The sequence below is a fragment of the Vigna angularis genome, chromosome 1 (assembly GCF_016808095.1).
Source record: "Vigna angularis cultivar LongXiaoDou No.4 chromosome 1, ASM1680809v1, whole genome shotgun sequence".
Classification (NCBI taxonomy): Eukaryota; Viridiplantae; Streptophyta; class Magnoliopsida; order Fabales; family Fabaceae; genus Vigna; species Vigna angularis.
The window spans coordinates 63,695,398-63,717,742 of record NC_068970.1 but is presented as its reverse complement, the minus strand read 5'-3'; the positions used below and the strand labels follow the sequence as shown (position 1 = coordinate 63,717,742).

Here is a 22,345-nt window from a genome sequence, read left to right as displayed (position 1 = left end):
TTTGAAAAAAATACTTAACTATCTAGTATGGTATTGGTTATAAAAAATAGTAAAGAATATTATTGTTTTTATTATCTTAAATGTTTAATAATCATTATGTAAGTTTTGTTTACAGCCAGATTCAATTTACACATTAGTTTAAATAGTAAAAACTTGATCTTTTTTCATAGTTTGGAACTTTGCATCAGTGAAACAAAATTTCCATATTATATATATATATATATATATATATATAATTGAAAAAAAAATGGGAGCCAAAACCTCCTCGTTATAAATTTAAAGTTCTACTAATTAATCTTTAGGAATTATTAATGAATTTTCCAAACTCAATGCATGTTTTGGAATTTTAGAGCCAAATCTTAAAAAGATAATATTGTTGTGAGTATTAGAATTACATACAAACGGACACAAATTTGAATTCTTTTTTTAAGTTTTTTCTTATTGTCTTTGTTGAATTTTTAAAATGTAGTAATGAATATAAATTTTGATATTTTAAATTATATTAAAAAAAATTAATATACTAACATCATTGCATGAAAACTTGTCATCAAAAACTTATAAGAGAATTTATATTTCAATAAACAAATTCTGTGTAAGGTGTTTTTCTCTTACATGAAACCTCTAAACAAAGTTACATAAATGTTTGCTAATTTTCTTTCCATGAGCATGAGAAAAAAAATTAAAGATAAATTGATTATTGACTTTATGTCCTATAATACGAATAAACTTGATGATAACTTACTATTTCATTGAAATTCTAACTAAATCGTTGACTTTACAAATTATATTAATTTATTCTATAGTTTCATAATCAACCCATCTATACTTGTGTGTGACGTTTCGCCATCTTTAGGTTTGAACTAAATGTGTCATGGAACATGTATACTGTGTTGATAAAATTTCTCACAAACACTTAGACTATGACTCAATGTTCACACTAAACCCAACAAATACAATAGTCTAAGAATGAACGTAAAATTTTCAATGCATGCCTATGTTCTTATTAGCTAACTTTTCTCTTAATCTGGTCAAACTTTTATTTGGAAATAATATTAAAGCTAATGAAATTCACAATATGTGACTTCATCACAATTATGTCTTTTATTGATTCATGATTTTACACTACATTAAAGTTATCCCCAAACATCTTTTTAATTCATATGTTAGTTTGTAATACAATGTCGTGTCAAGAAACAATGTGAATTAATCACTCTCAAAATATATTTTAGATACCATAATAAAGATAAAGATACCAACAAAAATAAATTAAGACAATTACAAATCATTCTCAAAAAAATCAAACAAAAAGAACAACCATTAATCACTCTCATAATATATTTTAGATAACAAATAAAGATAAAGATATCAACAAAAAAAACTAAGTCAATTACAAATCATTCCCATCAAATCAAACAAAAATAATAATCATTCCCATCAAATCAAACAAAAATAACAATCACTGTAGTTGTTATACATTTAAGAACTTTCTAAATGTATAAAACAAATCAAAAGGTTGCCAAAAATTTTAAAAGTCACACTTATGTATAAGTATTTATCCAACAAAATCTATTTCTAAATTTTATTTATTTAACTTCCATTTTTTCTTGATTATTTAATTTTTTCTAGAATAACGAGTTTAAGTTATAATTATTAATGTGTATGTTGCAAAGGCTTATAAATCAAAACACATTTAAATCAATGGAAAACAAAAATATAATCTCAATTCAATCATTAAATGGAAGCATTAAAACTTGACTATTGGTTAAATGCATTTTTTATCTCCACTTTTGATCGAGGTCCAATAACACTATAATGTTCTAATTTATTCTACATGGGAATTTTGGTATTTTTAATAAAAAAAAACAATGAAATTATGAGAAAACAAACATAACACGTCAAATTAATAGATTCATATTATTAATTTAAAACATAGCTGATAAAAAATTAGACCAACATGTAAATACATAAAATGTACTTATTGTGCTTCGTACAATTCATAATAAATTATTATGAATATATAAAATTTGTAACAAATTATAAAATTTATATAATATAAAAATTACATACATCTTAAAAACACAGTTAGTAATCTCACTGCTTCACAGCTATTTTACATGCATTATCCTTTGTTCACGTATAATATAAGATTATTGTAGACAAATCACAAACAAACACATGATAAGTTAGAGTAAATTATAAATATAATAAGTTATACAAGTAGAAGTTTATAGAATTGTCATGCCACACTGCAACATTCACAACTCTAACATTAAAATTCACTTGTCTTTATATGTAATTACACATAACTCTTACGGCCTTTTTCAAAACAAGACATTAATAAAAAATACAAGACTCTAATTTCCTAATATAACTGTATTGAATAAATACTGAAATCTTACATCGGTCATCATTTATCTCGTGTCATCATTTCAACCCTTCTCCATCTAATGATATTAAAGTTTTGTTCAACGCAATTAAATCAATAAAATATTGTTTGATCAGTGTTGCACCAAAAGAAAATTTTTTATTTAAAATTTTATTGAGCTATTTACCACTCATTATACTTATAAGATATAATATAACTTTTTATTAACTCTTAAACATCAATTTTGATCAATTTAATGTATTACAAAGAAATACCTTATTTACGTCCAAAACAACACAAAACAATAATTTTAAGTACATAATTGCAACTAATAACCTTTAATACTAATTTTTCAATCTAACACACAGTTAATCTGTTATTTCTAATTCTGTTCAAACAATTTCAAATTTTAAGATTACAGTATTGGTATATTAAATTAACACACCTACCAAACATAGAATTTATCAATACAAATAATTATTTTCAAACTCAGTTCTTAATTTGTCAAAATCATTTAATAGTATTATTTATATTTAATCTAGCTTTCCTTACATAAAACTGTGACTGTTATAAAATAGTAATTATTAAGGAAATTTTTTAATTTAATAAAATGTCAGTTGTTAAACTTCTTCCTATGTTTTGCATTTCTTTATAGAAAATAACATATAAAACATAAGAAATTCAATTAAAATGATTTTACTATATTCTCCAAAATGGGGTGATAAAAAATAAAAGTATACAAAGGATAAAACTGTCCTGTAAAATTAATTTAACAACCTAAAGAAACTGAAGCTGATGATTGTGCATAGGAGTAGCTAGGTTTTACTTTCTGCGTACAGGAAAAAAGTGCATAAAGGAGTGATTCCACCTATTATTGGTACGTGCTCTAACCTTTCTATTTTCTGCGCGTGAAACCAACATTATCCAAAAATGTTAATATTTATATTCTTATTATTTATTTTTGGTTTAAATAAAAATGTGGGACAGTTAATAGTCAAAGTCTAGACGAATCTTTATTAACTTTTTAAAATATTTTTTATTGTTAATATTATTTATTATTTTAACTGTATTATATATTGGAAAAGTGTAATTTTAAATTATATTCATAATTTACTCTGATATATTTTTATGACATGTTTTTTAATAAATCATTAATTTATAAAAATATTTTGTAACTGTTATATTTTATAACAAATTTTTATTTAATTAAATGATTTTGTTGATTTGTTATTTTTTTTAATTTATGTGATTGTTCCACAAATTTTCAGGCTCAAATTTATTAACTCGTTTATCATATATCAGTAACTCTTTAATTAATTTTTAGCTGTTAAATATAGGTTAAAATAAAATGAAATACTCTCTAGTAACATCCAATTTTGAAAAATATTTTGAATATACTTTTTTTTCTTTAAAATCTTGACATGTAAAAGATTGAATATATAATTAGGTTGTTCTTTAAATAATATAAAATATTTATTTTAGTTATAACAAGAGATGTTGATATTAGTACTATCTTTTTCAAATTTGTAAAACATTTTAACCTTAAAGTAGACATTCCAAGACAGTAAATTCAGAATTATTTTATTATTAAACTACAATGTTATGCATTGATTTCAATTTGTTATTTAAATAATAAATTATATCTTTTATTTAAAAAAAAATTTGGCAAGATTTATTGAAGAACTACATTTAGCATTTAATGCTGGTAAGCCTAACACTATATTATTGTCCTAGTATATGAACAGTACATTTTAAATTTAAATTTCAGTGATTAATTGCTTTTGCTATAAGTGGGAGAAGAATGAATAATAGTCTTCATATTATGTTAAATAACAATAACTAAATTAGACACATATAATGTTAAATTTATGATATATGGTTTAAGATTTTACTTTTTTTTTTTACAGAATAGCAGGAAGATTATAATTTATGTTTCTCTTTGTAAGCATATACCCTTATGACTACTTAATAATGTGACTGAATGTTAATATTTTATAAAGAATTTAAAATAAGTTTGTTATAAAATATGTTGTTTAGATAAAAAATTAAATGAACAATTTTATAAATTTTACAAAAATTAAAATAATATCCACAAGAGGTGAGAATTTGAATTATTATATATATATATATATATATATATATATCAAATCCGTGTTTTTTTTCCTACAGGTCTATTTCTTGAAGTTTTTCCCCCTTTGATTTGGTAACAAAAAGATTTATATTTTTATGTTAATAAATTAATTTTTAAACTTTGAAGACTACCTAAACTTAGTTACTTTTAACTCCAGAAGACGTGATAAAAAAACATGAAATTGAATTCACATGTTTTAGAAATTTAAAGATCAAATTCATTATACAAAAGCTATTACTTTTCAGATTTACATATAAGTTGTTTACATTTTTTAAAATACTTTAGTTTATATATCAATTTAAAATATCATTCAACATATTATAAAATATTAACATCATTAGTTAAAAATATTTTTTTCTTTAATTTCATCATTAAAATATTATCAAAGTTTAAAATGAAAACAAATTTTAATTTTACATTTAAATTTATAAATTACCAATATTTTTAACCCAAACTTAAATCGTATTTTTTTTCTTAAAAAATGTTTATATAGTAGGTCTTGTGACCATATTAAATACTAGTGTAAACTTAACTGTGTTATATAGATGTTTTCTGCATCCCAAAATGTGTAACTTTCTTCAATTTATACGTGATTAATTATTTTTTATTTTAAATGTATATTTTAAATTTTAGGATATCCTGTCATGTTGATTATATATATAATCATTTTGAGAAAAGGTGAACAATTTTTCAAATACACACTTAACATAATTGATTGTGACATTCAGTAATTATATTTAACTAGAGAAGGAATAAGTTATTCCGATTAATTAAATTTTTTCATTTTTTTATTCGTTTAAGAAAATATTTTAAAATTTGTTCTTAAAATAACTTAATTTTACTGTAGAATATTATTTAACAAACAATATATCCATTTTTAGGTACTGTAATTAGAGAATGTATAGTTTCTTCGGTTGCAAACTTTGACTAAATAAAATATTAAAGTATGAAAATAATTACACAAAATTTGCATTAGCATGGCAACTATTCTTCGATAAAAACTCCAAAACAAAATAATAATTCAGAAAGCATACAAGTATCATTTTCAAGTCACAGATACAGTTACATAGGTTACTATTTCTTAAGATAATTTTCTGCTTAAGGTGATTCTATATTTATATTTTTTTTTGTGAACTGCTTTGATTTAGTCTCAAGATTAAACGAATATGTTAATGAACGCTTGTTAAAATAACCTGAATTATTAGTTCATAATTTACTTATGGAGAAAATCACCCTTAATTGTTGTTTTATTATAATTAACAAAAAGATAAATAAATATTTTTTTTAAATCTAGGATAAAACATGTAAATCATATATTTTTAAAAGTTTAAATGTATTTTTCCTTTTTAAAAAATTATATTTTTCAAATAAGTCTAGTTAACTAATTTAAAATTAAATATAATTTTAGTTTATAAATTTGAATATAAAAATATTTATATAACATCTATATAAAAATTAAATTTGGTTTTTGAATTTAAAGAAAAACAAATTTATTTAATTTTTAAAAAATATTAAATTTAAAAATAAAAAAATATAAAAAATAAATTAAGACTAAAACAATAACCTAACAATATTACATTATATTAATACAATTTCGTAATACAATATCAATTTGCAAATTTTTATTTAAAAAAAAAATCCACAAAACATGTGATATTTCTTTAAAATTGGTAACCCATTGCTAACAAAAAAAAAACTTATAGTAGTATAAAATTTTCCTATAAAGACTAATGACATGACTTAAGCCACGAAGTTCATGTGAAAAGACTAGTAATAGTAGTTTTGGACTTTGATTTGATGATTGATTCATTGCCACTTTTCGTTTTGTTGTGGTTTGGATTGAATTACTTTGGACGCAGCCGTCCCAGTGGCTTGTCTGATTTGACAATTCTCTAACTCTCGTCCCTTCATGCACAAATGCAACATTTCAAATCTAAATTATTTCTTTATTAAATTCAATAACCAAATTTTTTATTTTTCTCCATCAATTTTTTTCATGTACTATAGAAAAAAAAAGGGTTTTAAACAGATGTCATTTTAAAATACAATTAAAGAAAAAATAAAATAAATATTCTGTGTATATGCTAGATAGGAACATCCCATTTATATGTATATTTAAGGTATTCGAATCAAACTTTTAGCATAAACGGGTAGGTCAAAATAGTATCGCAAAATGATGCACTTGTATTTTGTTAAATAAGAATTCAATGAATGTAAAAAAGAAATTTTTTGGAAAATATAGCACCTTATTTTCAAGTTTTGGTGAAATTTTGAACACTTTCCTTTGCAAGTTATCTAATATGAGATGTAATCATAACAATTAATGACCATTGGATACCATCACTAAAAATTGAGTGGCTGTGATTACAACCTATAATTGTTTGGACTTTATTTGAGTTATAATTACGATACATCTTAAATAATAAGCAGACATATATTAATAAAATATCATTATGCAAATTATTATATGAACTATATATAGTATATGCAGTATTACTTTATTATATCTTCAGCTTATTATATGTTAACCATCGTGACGTCATTACTTGAAAAAAAGTGGTTTTCTATGGTAATAATGTGCAAAAAAAAAGGAATGATTGATTGTGATGTACAAATATCATCTATAACGTACACCAAAACAATCTTCGTATCACTTTTAGCATCTTCTTTCTATGCTATCATTTTCCATAAATTATTATTTTTCTTAAATAAATTTGTAACGCTACTACTATATAAAGAAAAAATGTATCACCTTATATTGACCTATTCTTAATTTGTGTATATATATATATATATATATATATATATATATATATATTATACTCTTCCCTTTTATTTATAAAAACCAAAAATATATTTTTTAAAGTATAAATAACTTTTAATGAATCTTATTTCAGTTGGTAACATTTTTTAAAAAAGAATATAATTTATAATGTTTGACCTTGTAATATTATTTTTCTTAAAAAAGATATACACAAAATATAAATATGTAAACAATTTTTATACTCGTTTGATTAAAAAACATTAAGAGTGATAATTTAGACTCGTACTTAACCTATGTGGACTAGGTTAGTGAGTCCCGATCGAATTACATATGTTTAATTGATTTTTTTTATTTAATTAATGATAAATTTTATATTTTATAATTTTTTTAATTATATGTAATGGTTGAATAATTTTTGCAAATTTTATATTTGATTAAATAGTTTTAACAAAATGAAAATGAAGTGATTGAAACTATATGTTAAACTTAATAGTTATATATGAAGTGGTTGAGACTATTATATGAATGTCTTGCTTGTTCTTTTCCGTGGGCTAGTAACGCGTTCTGTCCCACCCATCCCTTTTAATATTTACTTTAAATACGTAAAGTTTAGGATTTTGTGTTTTTCGAGTTTTGTCTTAACGTATATACTAAGAAAAAAAAAATGAATGATTTCGTTTTTCGGTTATGTAAGGGAAAACCAACTTTCTGTTCAGCCTTTTGGGTTCACAAGATTTGGGCCTGACCTGAGGCCCAACTTGAATTTAATTAGAAAGGTGCTCTCCATTCGAGCTAACGAAGTAATAAGGACACGTTGTTTCTCCGTGCTTACATATATAGTATAGTACTACATTAAGCTAGAAAATTTTCATATAATTTTAAAATTCAATAATATATTTATCACATTCTTTATTTTATTTTACATTTATCTTATTGTATCGAATATTCCTTTATAAATCGCGTTCTTACTTTGTGTTGACTAATGGTTACTATCCATATGAATGCATTATAGAAATTCTGAGTGTGCTGGTAATGGCATTATTTTGTTTGCTAATAATAAGGGCACATAACAAATTACTATATTAATCTGCTTTAAAAGCTAGCAGAGTAGCTGTACATAACGGATCTTCAGCTTTTCCTGTAACTAGTAGTGTTTCATGTGAAACTTCTATCAAATTATCAATCACATTAACTTTTTACCAATTTCCATTTGCATAATGTGAGATATGGGAGAAAAATGACTTTTGTAGAATCTGCCGAGGCTGATGGTGTTTGTGCAGAATTTTTGGTCAGGGAGAATTCCAAAGCTCTGCATTTTTAACCTTGGAAACACTCTGCAACACTTCCAAAGGAAGAATGTCGCCACTTACAACCACCATTTTGGTTTCCAGATCTACCTTGTATGACCTCACTCCTGTTAAAAAAAGGCCATTATTAGAAATCGGAATCAGAATTTTGTTCAATGCCCACAGCATAACTCACAGACTGATTACTAAAACGAGATCAAAGAATCATAAAGTTGACTTTTTTCAGAGATGGGTAGCATTGAATTTGCATCCATTTATATTAAAAAATCAACTTATACGTGCTCACCTTCCAGCTTTGAGATGTGCTTCTCAACTTTTTTTGCACAGCCATGGCAATGCATGGACACTCTCAGTATCACTATCTGCGCATTGAGCAAGAGCAAGATATCAATTATAGCCCCAACAAGCTGTATAATAATCATAATAATAATAAAAAATGTTAATTTTTTTTGCCAAAATGTAAAAGAAAAGAGAAGGCTGACCTTAGGTTTCAATTGAAAAGCCAATGTCTGTTTTCCATCAACTACATCCTTGAGTCTTAGTTTGAGATCACTGCCACTATCAATCAAAGGCTTGCTCTCAAACTCATCATCTTCAAATTCCATGGAATTAACACAGAAGCAGGTATTTGAACAAGAAGGAAGACATAACTTGTCAAACATCCAACCAAGTTTCCCCATTTCAACTTTTTCCTATTATCAGTATCACACACTCAAATCTGGACTCAACCGATTGCTCACAAAATACAAAACTTATAGCTTGTTATTATGATCCCTTATAGAGGAGGCAAAAAACAAATGAACCAAAGTGCACAGAACCCAACGAACTCTATCCAAAATAATAATAGAAAATAGAGACTGTGCGATTGGAACCTGTCATGTGATGAACCACCAAACACTGACCAAACTAAAATCCACTAAAGACAGAAGATACCAACCACTCGGTTTCATAAAAGGAGAAACATGGTTTGATAAGCGTCTCATTGACTGTTTAGGCCATGGAAGAAACAAATGCATATCAAAAGAGGAGAAACACGATTCATGATCAAAGGAAGAGAAGTGGAAGTGACAAACTTTATATCAGAATGTGATGTGACTTAGCAGAAGCTAGGAAAAGAGTATGCATATATACTATACACAATTATAGAACATCCAAATTAATGAAGTATAAGCTTGGTAAAGAGGTCAAACATAAAGGATCAAAGTGGAGGCATATTTGGTAATACAACTGTTACGCAAGTTGAACACTAAGGACAAGAAAAAGCATGGCAAGACGGCATATGTATATACACAGGAAATTCTTTTAAGTTTTGAGCATTATATAGAAACACTGTGCACAGTGCTTGATTGACATCATTCTATACTGTAAACTGATATATATTATGTAATTGGAATAAGTATGATTGATTGGGAGGCATGCATGCTTGATTAAGATTGTGAAGAATGTGAGTAGATGATTTTATATCGAGGAGTGCAAAGGGTGAAAAATGATATAGAATAAATGAGAGTGATGGATTGAGACATGAATGAAGCTGAAGATGTTGACGTGTTTGTCTATAGGTTGAATGTATAATAATAGTGCAAAATGGGACAGCGTAGCTTGCATTATTGGACATTATGAGCTGAGATGGGTCTGTGAATTATTGTGTTAAATAAGGGGTCCTTTGTTTCTACAGGTTGGTCCATGTGACAGTGGATCCTTTCAAAAATGCAGCAGATTGAAGAATTTTACGTGGCTATGTAGAGCAAACACACTCTTAAGGGGCTCTGTCAGTCAAAGCTGAGCTTGTTTTTGCAATAAATATCTCTATCACATATTTTTTTATATTCATTTGACACAGTATAAAAAAATAATAATCATAAAAGTATAAAAAAATAATTCTTTAACATGTATAATTTTTTTATATTTATTTGACACTATCTTCTCTACTTTCTATTTTCTATTTTTTAAAATAAATATAAAAAATTATATTTTTATGATCATTTTATTTTTATAATTTATATATCAAATAAATGTAAAGGTGTATGATGGTATCATTACTTAGAAATATAAATTTTTTGTATTTTTTTAAGAAAGAAGAGAATAAAAAATAATATCAAATGAATTAGAAAAATTTAAATGTATTAAAGTATTATTTTTATATTTTTCTTCTTTAACAGTAAAATAGAGTCAGAGAGGGACTTATACATTTGTGTCGTGCTTAATGAAAAAAAGATATTTTTACACAGTTTTTTACAATATTTTAATATATATATATATATATTATTAATTCATTATTTATTTATTAATGTATCAAAGGAATCTCGTGTGGAGTCGTCAAGATGCAGGGGTATTTTCCTTCTCATCACATTAAATTCAAAACTCAAAAGGAAAATAGTGTAGTTTGTTTTTTCTCTAAGTAGTTTCTCTTTTTTTATTCAGTGATTCCAAACAGATTTTACGATATATGTGAAAGCAACTGTACAAATAAAATTATACGAGAAACATGGTCTTTTCTAAATATATTATAGTTTAACTGTACTGAAAACTTTATATGTATGCATCAAAACCTTACCCAAGCGAGACTTCACCTAATGCTGGCTCTATGCAAAGCAAACAGCCAGAGCAGGTTGTAGTCGGTAATTGCTTTTGGAAACTTGTTACCATATTAAATGCAACACTTCTTATCGTCATTTTGTTTGTAAATTTCATCATTATAAACAATTGTATCCCTCACTTTTGTATTCATAGGTATATTTATAATGTGAAGATTGTAATAATTTTGTTAAACAGAAATAACATTTTATGATGGATAAAATGGATTTTCTATTATAAGTGTTTTGATGTCATAATTCAGATAATTATAAAAGATCCATGTTTTCTATAATATAACAAAAAATCTAGTTTACTATGAAGTATTTTTTGTTGCATGTTAAATAATATTTTATTATGAAAATCAGTGGTTAAATGAATATAGGTATGTAAAAATATTCTCTCCTATTGTTTTTTGCTGCTCTGAGCCACCGACCCAAGCTGTCTGTCACTACTCACACAGTTCTCTTAAATTCTCACTTGCACCATTGTAGATTGTAACGACACCAACAAGCAAAATCCGTTCTTCACGCCACCAATGCTATAATACCATACACCGCATTAAGTATACACAATCTTTAATAAACTAATTCATATGTTAAATTCATTTTCAAATATTTTAAATATCATCGTTTAAAATAGTTATTAAAAATAATTACACTCGTATTATATATATATATATATATATATATATATATATATATATATAATATTATATATATATATATATATATAATATTTATAGATACAATTTTGACACTTTCAAAATGTTTTCAAAAAGCTATCACTGTATATAATTAATAATTTACTACGGTCAGCGTCTTAATATTAAATTATTAAATGTGTTTATTGGAACTATAAAAGGAAAGGTGTTTACTTGTTTCTGTGTGTTTTAAGTACTTCCATATGTACGAAGATTTGAAACATGAATAAATTCGTTTGATTTTAAGAGCATAAATATATTTAATTTTCAAATATTTCTTACTCAGTTAAATATGAAGAAATTAGAAATTGATATTTTTTTATAAATAAAGTAAAATATTATATCAAACTATTTTTTTTTTCCTAAAAGGGCGCGTCTATTATTTGGGAAATGCAACAATTATATTTTGTGTCCACAAGACAATATTCCATTCCAGACAAGCACCATAAACAAAAAGGCATAATTATTGAGATAGATGAATTAATTGAATTTTGATTTTCAGATGACATCTCTTTTGATATTTTATCTGTATCTCTAATTTTCTCTTTTGATGAAATATCATAGTAGCCTATAATTAATGAATCAAAATATTTGGCGAAAACAAATATGAGATTTCGGTTAATAATAAATAATTATTTAAAATTTATCGAAATATACTGTGCTAACATCCTTAATTCAGTTAAATTTTTATTAATGAATTTTGAATAAAACATTGGTGGTGATAAATATCACTCCCACCATCCACTGCACTTTTAGGCTCCTCGAAAATAATTATAATTATAATCATATATATATATATATATATATATATATATATAAAGATATTTTGTGGCTATGTATTTTTTTTAAGAAAATAAAATTAATAATAATAATAATAGAAATTTTATTAAATATAGTAGATAAATTAAAACAGATAATCACATTTAAATAAATGATTTATTTACTTAATTTTTAAAAATGATTAAATTTTAAAAAATTTCATTTCAAAAGTAAAATTAAAAAAATGGACACAAAAATGTATAATTTTTTATTATTAAATAATTCTTAATTATAAAAATTATTTAAATGAAGAAAATTATTAAAAAGATAAAATGGTAAAATAATTATTGTAATTTATAAAATAATTAAATTTAAATAAATGATAATTAAAAAGGTGAAAATGATAATATAACTATTTTAATTTAAAATAATAATTACTTAAATGTAAAATTGAAAAAATTATATATATAAAAAAACGAATCCTCTTTATATTTAAATATATTTATATACAAGTATAATTAACTACAGGTTAAAAAAATTATTAAAAACATTACTGTCCTTTTTATCAAATACTAAACTTTTACAGAGTGAAACGGGATTATTACTGGGTGAAGTTTTACCATCCATCCACAACTAACCACAAAGTAATGAAGATCATTTTACCGAAAAAGGCGGAAAAGTTTCTGAAGTACCAGCAACATACGTTAAATATAGCTTGTTTGTTTCAACACAACATTTGTATCTTTCAGATTCTGTACAAATAAACATCCTTCAGAGAGTACAGCAATAATCATCCTTCAGATAGTACTGCATGAAATGGGGGGCCAAAAATTGTACTGCATTATAAACACATTTCAACCACCAAACATTAATCAATAGTCCCTTTAGAAACAAATATTAAGTCTAGAAAATTTATATCTGATAACCCATAGAACTGATTGGCAATTGCATTATAATCATATCAATGAATAACTGATGAATTATAAAAATTTATTATTTGATTCTATGTTTAAATAGAATGGTCAATCAATATATCATTCTTCGTTTATCAGATAGAAGCTTCTTTGTACACATGTTTAGAGATTATATAGCTAAGATGAATGCTCTTAATGCCTAATCCCACTGAAGAGAAGCCAATAAATACACTCATTTGCATAACTATGGAAATTCAGCTTTCTTATTTTGAAGGTTCATCCCGTCTTCGAATATCTTGAAGATATGCATTGGAAGTAGTTAATGACACATAGAGCACACAATCATAGATTGTAAAAACAGCTTGCCTCCCCTAAAATTCATTTTCTGGAACTTAAATTTGAAAGAATAAAACATGACATCAATATAAAGGCATTTCATGCATGGTTAAGCTACCGGAAATTGTTTTTCATGACAGTCGCTTTTATAAAAATCCACTTTCTAACATGGTATCAGAGCCATAGTTAGAGCCTATACTAGTAAGTTCTAAGTGGACATTTTATTCTTCTATTCCACCCACTATCGGGCCGTTATCGGACCACCCAATTTCTACTATCACGCACGAGATGTCTATACCTCGGCATGAAGGGGGTGTGTTGGAAGTCCCACATCGACTAAAGATAAGGCCAAATTATAATATATAAGTGAGGTGCAAACCTCACTTTACAAGCCGGTTTTGTGGGGATGAGTTAGGGTTAAAAATTCACTTTCTAATAGGGAGCTCTCTAAGATTCTATAGTCCGATCCTATTTCAATAAATTCACCGGGGTTATTTTTCATTGAACCTTGACAACCTTTAAATAGGTGCAAATAGGGCCTCAGGCAAGTACAAATAATAAAAAATAACAATAAAATATCAACTAACTTAAAATAAAATCTACTTAAAATAAATCCCTAAAATTTAAGTTTATCTCAACAAAAAATTGTATAGAAGTCAAATGTTGATTTTATCTCATGAGATAATTTCAATAATTCTCCTTTGTAAGTGCGGGTAGAAAACTTTGTCCAAACATGGTAAGAATGCATGAAGTTGAACTTTCAATAAGCTATGAATTCCTCAAATCTTTTCCCTTTTAGCAGTTGTGCACTGTGAATTAGAAGCAAGATAGTATATCATTGTATCAGCAACTACGATGACAAGAACTTTTCTCCCTCTCTTCAACATATATCTTTACGATATATGAAATCTCATACTAAAATATTGTCTTGCTAGGCTAAGATAGTCTTACGGAACTGGATCACAAATGTGCAAAACCAGGCAAAGAGTTGGAAATCCTATTGATATTCGCTTTTATCTCAGGGTAAATCAGATTAATAACAGGTCCTAGAAATAGAATGAAAATTAGAGAGCACCCTAGCCTTACTACTAACTTCTGACAATCTGTCCTACTATGGTCCTCTCCCCCCTTTATATAGTGTTATTCTACCCCTTTCCTTCTCTCTAATAATTTCAGTTACAGAGATTGGCACTAATTACCTGTCACCAAATAGTAACAGAAACCCACTAGTTTACTTCATTGTCAGTAACAAATGGTTCAGGTCCTACCCTCTATGTTCAGTCCATTTTTGCCAAATTTTAATTTTGGAGGGTTGCTATTTGCTAACGATACTCCCCTGCACGCGTTAGTGAATGTCAAAAGGGTGTCCGAGACACTTCAAATAGAAGATGTGTTCATGTTTCATAGATATTGGCTTTAGCTGCACCGAAACAATGTTGAATTTTGAGTTTGATTTTTAAATTTGTAATATAAATTTACATTGCCCTTCTTGTATATATAGTCATGTACATTCATATTATGAGGCTTTTAGCTTATATTATAACAATTTTCTTGGTATAATTCATTATCTTCTAAACTTATCACTTCAGTTTCATGGTAAATTTTTTTAAATAATCTATCATGAAATAAAAGCTTGTTAGATAAATGGTTGATTAAGATGTTTATCCAAATGCACTCTATGTTCTAGATGTTAGTTTAGTTAATAAGGCATGGCCAATATTTACCTGCTGATACTGGTTACTTTGTCATATACTTGCTCAAATTCCAATTTATCGGAGGAAAAATTACATTCCAAGTGCAACAAGTCAAAAATACATCTACAGGGTAAAAAACAGATAATTAGATCCCAAAAGAAACTCAAACAAAAGTTTTGGAGACATACCTTCCCACAATTTCTTGAACCTAGTTGAGACTGAGGAGCATATCCTTCAGGTGCCATGCTAGCATGATCATAACACCACCATAAGGTAACACTAAACGAAGAATCAACAGGGAAAAATTATAACTTTTCTTTGGAAAACCTGTCACGACATGCGTGTGATACACCTGTTCGATGATTTTAAACTTATCTGACCAGGTTTTCATATAACACAAAAATATGGTCTAATAAGTGGCTTTCAGTTCAACTAATTAAAAATATGAACATTTGTGTAAAGACACCATACGATTCTCACAAAAGCTGTTGCAGTTGCTATGATGAAAAGAAAATTTAAAGTTGAACCAACTTGAGGTGGCATGGTGAATTTCCAAGAAAAAAATGGACTGACCCCAAGCTGAAAGGAAGCTCTAAAAGCTTCACGAAATGTCATTTCCTATTCCAACCCAGTCATGCACATGAAGTTTGTAGTTTGATGTGTATTTCAAATTAAATGCATAGTTTGCTGCCAAAGATTTAGAAAAAAATTGATGATATTAGTGTTTGTTTTTTCATTAAGCTCAGCTGATACCCACATTATGAGTGAAGGATTCATGTTTAACGGCACAGGAAAGTGGGAACTAATAAAAAGAAACGCACGCCTTCACTATCAGGACGTAAGGTCAATTGTTGACTGGATAGTGGTAAAGTAGTCGGAATTGTGCATGTGATTACACTTTATTCAACAACACAATAGCGCGGCGGTAGAGGAATTCTTTTGTCGTGGTCAAGATATGAATAAGTTGATTTGATAGGTTGCAGAAGAAGAAAAGAACATTACAAGCTAACAAAAATAATGTAGAAAGGATTAGGAATAGATAATCACGGGCACTTTGGAACAATAAATTCTGCGATTGCTATGACGAAGAACAGGTGAGAAAAGAAGCATGAACAAAGAAACTAAAAGGAGCGGAAGATTTAATACAAGACAAACGTTCAAGCATAGTTGAATACTTGCATAACTCCGTTTTGTTAAGGAAGAGCTCCCAGCGTTTGAGAAAGAACACTTCACAAACCCAAAATTGCAGTAACGGATAATCAATACATCATAAAATTGAAGTATATTCAGTTTTCTTACAAGAAAAAGATTTAAGCTTGTGAATAACCCATACACCATAAAAAGATTTTTAAAATTCCAATCCAGAAAACAGGACAAATATGGACTAATAAAATGGTTTGAATAAATTTTCAAGTGAAACAGTGGAGAAAGGATTACTTGGTATAAGCGGCAAGGCAACTTCGAAAGAGACCAAGCCACGAAAACCTCGTTGCTCATCAATGACAACTCCTACTTTGCGCTCATCAAGACCGTCCAATTCATCATCACTTACGTTTCTTTGATCATCAGAACTCCACCGATGGAATCCCGTCTTCATCGTAATCGCTCGCTTCCACCCTTCGTACGGTGCACCGCAGCGATGAAACTCCGTCCCCTGTGGCACACAGCAGAACGTAAAAACTAATGAAAAGTGAAAAGAAAGAATAAAGAAGAAGAAGAAGAAGGTCTGTAATATGGATTAGGGTTTATTAGTATGGGTTCTTCGATTAGTGTCAGTGTGCTTCTGCCATTCAAAGAATTCGAAAATTTCTGTTCTCGTTGTGTCTCGGCGTTGTGTACTCTGTAGAGTAAGACGCGGGAAGCAAGAAGTGTCGTAGTAAATCAACAAGAAATTACATTGCAAAATTTATGTTACCTGACACATAATATAAAGATAAAATAATTTTATATTTTCTCAAAAAATAAAAAAAGAAACAAAAAATAATATTAAATAAATATAAAAAATTTATGTATGTCAAATTATATTTTTCTAAAATTACACATCATACAAGATAGTTGCAAGTTAAAAGTAATATTAAATATTTTATATATTTATATCATATTATGTCATAATATATATATATATATATATATATACACATGTATATTAATCTCTTATAAGTAAAATGTGGCATATTTATATAGTTCTGATAAATCATTTTATTTAAATGAACATGTATTAATGTAGTTCATGTATTCTAATGACCAATTATCATTTGATTAATGAGTTTTTTAATTTCAATTAATTATGTGAAAGGATGAAAAATGGATGCATAATTTTCTATTTCAGACAATTCTTTTATTGGACTAAACACCATTTGAAATTAAATTTTTAATATGAAACTTAAAATAAAATAAAGTATAAGATATTCTATAATTATAACTTAAATAAAGTTTGCATGTTATGGTTGCCTTCTTGTTATGTACGGACAGCGATAGTGATGCTATAATAAACGACAGGAAAGAAGCTTATTATTGTCTTGAATATTTATATGCGACAAAGAAAGACATGGTATTATTGATTAAAATTCCTTTAGTTTTGTTGTTCATTGCTGAAGAAAAGAAAGCTGAAATGAAAGCATATTATGCATTGAACATTACACATGGTCCCGGAAACAAATGGAAGAACGCGGAAATTTCTTTTTTTTTGTAAATTGCTTTATTTCTTTTAACTTTGAAGAGTTATTTTCTCTTAAAAATATTATTGAAATTGGTCTATCATGTAAGTAAAAATAAGAGATAAGAAAAATTAAACAATTACGTCTTCAAACATCAAATAATTTTAATTCAAGTATTAGTTTTAAATATATAGTTATGTCAAATATTTTGAAACTCTGATACTTATGATTCAACTAATATCTCGAGTAAGATTACGTGACATCCCAAAAATACAGCCAAAACTATATATTCAGAATATCACATTTAACAATAATCCAAAACAGTTTTTCCAAATAAAACAAAATTCCAAAATGAGAACGAACGTTCAAGGACGAACGTCCTTGAGTACAGTACCAAACTTAAAGGACGAACGCGCACAACCGCACGTCCATACGAAAGTTACAAATTAAAACCGAACATACAAGAAACTTGACCGAACGGTTTACACAGAACAATTACCGAACGGTCGAATTAACTTAAACGAAAATAAGAGATGGTCAAACGACCATTCACGCCAACAACTAATAGCCGAGCGTCTCACTGCTCGGTCTTCACCTCAACTTCTATCAGGTTCTCTTCTTCCAGCAACTCTTCCAAACGCTCGTCTCCTTCTGCTCACATCCACACGGATGATCATTGCAATGACAAGACGGACGTACATGACGAGACAACACAAGGAAAACACAGGGTAAGCTTACGTAATTTAACTCATGCATCAACATACAATTTCCAGCAAATAGTTCATGTCACATATACATATCAACGTACGCATTCATCATACATCAACATACTTTAACATACGTACAAAATAAAACTCAACACGACTGACCGTCCGGACTGTATGAATACTGCGTAGTTACAGGCGTTCACGCACCCGGGTGGTGTGGTAACTGGCATTCTCATCAGCTGCCACCCGAGGTTAGTCTGTTTCGTCCGAAGTACCCCTAGGGACGTCGACCTCCTGCCGTTCCCACGCATGACGTGCATCCTCTACTTGAGGACGAGCACTCACGGAACATCAGGATCGAACAGCCAGCATTAACTATCCACAGTCATACTTTACAACTTTCAACATTCAACCATGAGTCGTTCCTGCCTGGAACGCTCGTTCAATATTCATAACTTTCATATCATCTCAAATACTTTTCATCGTTCACTATTTATCATACATTCATACTTTCAATTCATCTCTTTTACTGTTCATCATTCACCATATATCATTCCATAATCATTTTCATCATTCATAAGGAATCCAACAAAAACGAACGTTCTGTCCCCAAAGACCGAGGACGAACGCTGCAAGTGAGATCAAAAGGACACTCGTTCGTTTTAAAGTACGAACGGCAGAGAAATAGTTACGTTCAGGAATGGCCGAATAAGGTATTGTTCATTGGACGAACGCTATTTTGTGGGAAAAGAGAACGACCGCTCAAAATAATACCGAGCGTCATTTAGGACGAACGCTCAGCATAAAGCCGAGCCTCATTTTGAGCGAGCGCTCAGTATAATACCGAACACCGTTGAGAACGAGCGCTCAGTATAAGACCGAGCCCCATTTTAGGACGAACGCTCAGTGTGAGACCGAGCACCAATTAGGACGAACGCTCAGTGTGAGACCGAGCACTAATTAGAGCGAGCGTTAGGCATAAGGCCGAACGCCATTTAGAACGAGCGCTCGGTATAAGACCGAGTCCCATTTATAACGAACGCTCGGTATGAAACCGAACGTCAGTTTGAACGTACGTTCAGTGTAAGACCGAACGCTTTCCAGTATGATCGTCCGGTGTGAGACCGAACGCTATTCTGGACGAACGTCAGGTGTAAGACCGAACGTTCAATAACTCAGATTGATAGATCTTGAAAATAAACTAAGGGAATTTTGAAGAAGTAATACGAACGGTAATATGCACTGTTTCATATATATATATATATATACACGTACAAAAAGAAAGAAGTTTATCAAAGGTACAGGATTTAACAGTGCCAAACCGAACGCTCAAACAGGGCATTCCAGGATGAGGACGTTCGTCCTCAACCACAGATTTAGTCAAATGACAGAATCAACATTTCAACCACATTACTAAGGAAAGACCGAACGGTCAATGACCGTCCAGAACGAACGTACAATGTCTCATGGAAAGTTCATTTCTCATCAAAATCATATCATCTCATTCGTTCATATCAACCCAAAATCTCAAATTTCATATATCTCATTTTTATCCAACATCTCATGCATCATATGTAACTTAGTCATATATCATTCTCATTCCATAAAAACGAACGTTCACATAAATCAAGCATAACAACCTCATACAATCAAAATAACGAACGTTCATGCAAATCAACCATAGCAACATCATACAGTGAAATAACGAACGTTAATACCATCATTCATATCATCCATCATGCATTATACAACGAACGTTCACACACACATACATCAAAACAGTTAAATTAAGTAAGCTTCCCTTACCTGGAAATGAACGAACGTTCACAGACACACTCAGACGCTTCTCCACTCAATTCCTACTCGCCAACGCTCGTTATTCCACTATACGAACGAACCCCAATACCAAAATCAGAACCATTCTACTCTAAGAAAATAACGAACGTACAACTCAAAACTGAGTTTTCATGCACGGAGAACAAACGTTAGAGACGAAGGGAAGGACTTACCGGCTTCACTAGCCGAACGTTCTCTCTCGGGAAGGCCTGGATGTCGTGCGTCCTTCGACGGTGCCAGATCCCAGAATTGGAGGAGATGAAACAGTAGTTTCTTAGAGAGAGAGAGAGAGAGAGAGCAGAGAATGAAGAGAGAAGGAGGAGAGAATGCAGAGAGCAAGGGAAGAGAAGGAATTCTCATAAATGAAGCAAAGAGATGCGTGAAGGGAGGAGTGGAGAATAAGTTCAAAAATCTCAGATTTGCTTTCTTCTCCGCCAGCGCACGTCCGCACTCGCCAGCGCACTCCACCACGCCTCTGCCAGCCCATACCGGACGGTCGACCACTCTACAGTTGCCACGCGTCTTCCACTACCGTTGACACACGTTCTACCTGACTGCCCATATCGGACGTCCACTCCCAGACGGACACGTGTACCCCACTACCGTTGGACGCACGTTCACAGTCTGGCAGCCGGCGCTCCACCGATGCTACTGACTCACCTCCACGTGCGGCAGTCTGGCGTCCGTCAGTGGGGCGTCAGACGCTGCTGTCGCCCATGTGCACGACTGAGGTGGCGCGCTCTCCGGTTGCCACGTGGACTCCACTGTGCATGCTATTTTCTGAGTCCTGACAGATTATCTTCAGGGAAAAATAGTCTCTATCTTTAAAATGTTCTTAGATAGAAAAGAAAATGATTTTGGTACAGGGGTAAGCAACTTCCAACAATTTATCTTCATTTTGATATTTATTTATAATTTTTAAAATCATTAGTGAAATGTTAATTTTAGTTATGATTTTTTTGATGTTTATTAAAAAGTATTGTTTTTGAAGTGGACCGCCATTCGTAACATGTGTTAAGCCAAATGTCTAGTTATTATCTTTACTTGGAAGATATAAAGGACCGTCTGGCTATACTGTAAAGAAATAATCTGGAAGCAACCATAGGAGCAATTTAGGCATACCACCAGTTTGTTTATTCAAAGTCAAAACAAAATATTTTTCACAAAAGAAAGTAAATCTTCTAAACAGACTTTTCTTTCTAATTTTAAAAGGTTGAACTCAAAATCAAGCTATTTGATTTTTTCAGAGGACGTCTTCTATTGAATTTCAAAATCAACAACCCATGGGTCTAAAATTTTTTCGAAAATTGGACGAGGAATATCACAAGCTGTATGTATACGAATTAGATACATAACACTATAATTTCGAACCTTTTCAGTCACCCACAAAAATATTCACACATAATACACATACTTTCAAAATCAATTTTACCATCCAAATGAAACGTCTGTAATAGATGATGCCGGAAAAAACAATTATAAATATTTTCTCTGTGTCATATTACTTGTGTTAATTAATTTATTTTCTTTTTTAGTGCTTATTCTATTTTTAAAAAAAATAAATAGTGAAGAATGCTATATATAGAATTTGGAGTCCTCAT

General features: G+C 29.1%; 1 protein-coding gene and 1 long non-coding RNA gene across 3 annotated transcripts; both read right to left on the bottom strand.

The window, feature by feature from the left end:
• Nucleotides 1-8,321: 8,321 nt before the first annotated feature.
• Nucleotides 8,322-9,960, bottom strand: LOC108347280 (protein SODIUM POTASSIUM ROOT DEFECTIVE 2). The gene is made up of 3 exons (XM_017586448.2): nucleotides 9,050-9,960; nucleotides 8,854-8,929; nucleotides 8,322-8,674 (listed from the first exon to the last, which is right to left on the bottom strand). The coding sequence occupies exons 1-3, from the start codon at nucleotides 9,245-9,247 to the stop codon at nucleotides 8,550-8,552; spliced, it is 399 nt and encodes a 132-aa protein (XP_017441937.1). The 5' UTR covers nucleotides 9,248-9,960; the 3' UTR covers nucleotides 8,322-8,549.
• Nucleotides 9,961-13,280: 3,320 nt separating this feature from the next.
• LOC108347191 (uncharacterized) lies at nucleotides 13,281-17,443 on the bottom strand. 2 transcript variants are annotated; one of them, XR_001833845.2, is made up of 4 exons: nucleotides 16,982-17,443; nucleotides 15,733-15,823; nucleotides 15,575-15,667; nucleotides 13,281-13,436 (listed from the first exon to the last, which is right to left on the bottom strand). It is a non-coding gene; the product is annotated as an uncharacterized LOC108347191 (long non-coding RNA). The 2 variants fall into 2 exon arrangements; XR_001833846.2 differs by having other exon boundaries at nucleotides 15,733-15,790; nucleotides 16,982-17,419.
• Between the last annotated feature and the right edge of the window lie 4,902 nt (nucleotides 17,444-22,345).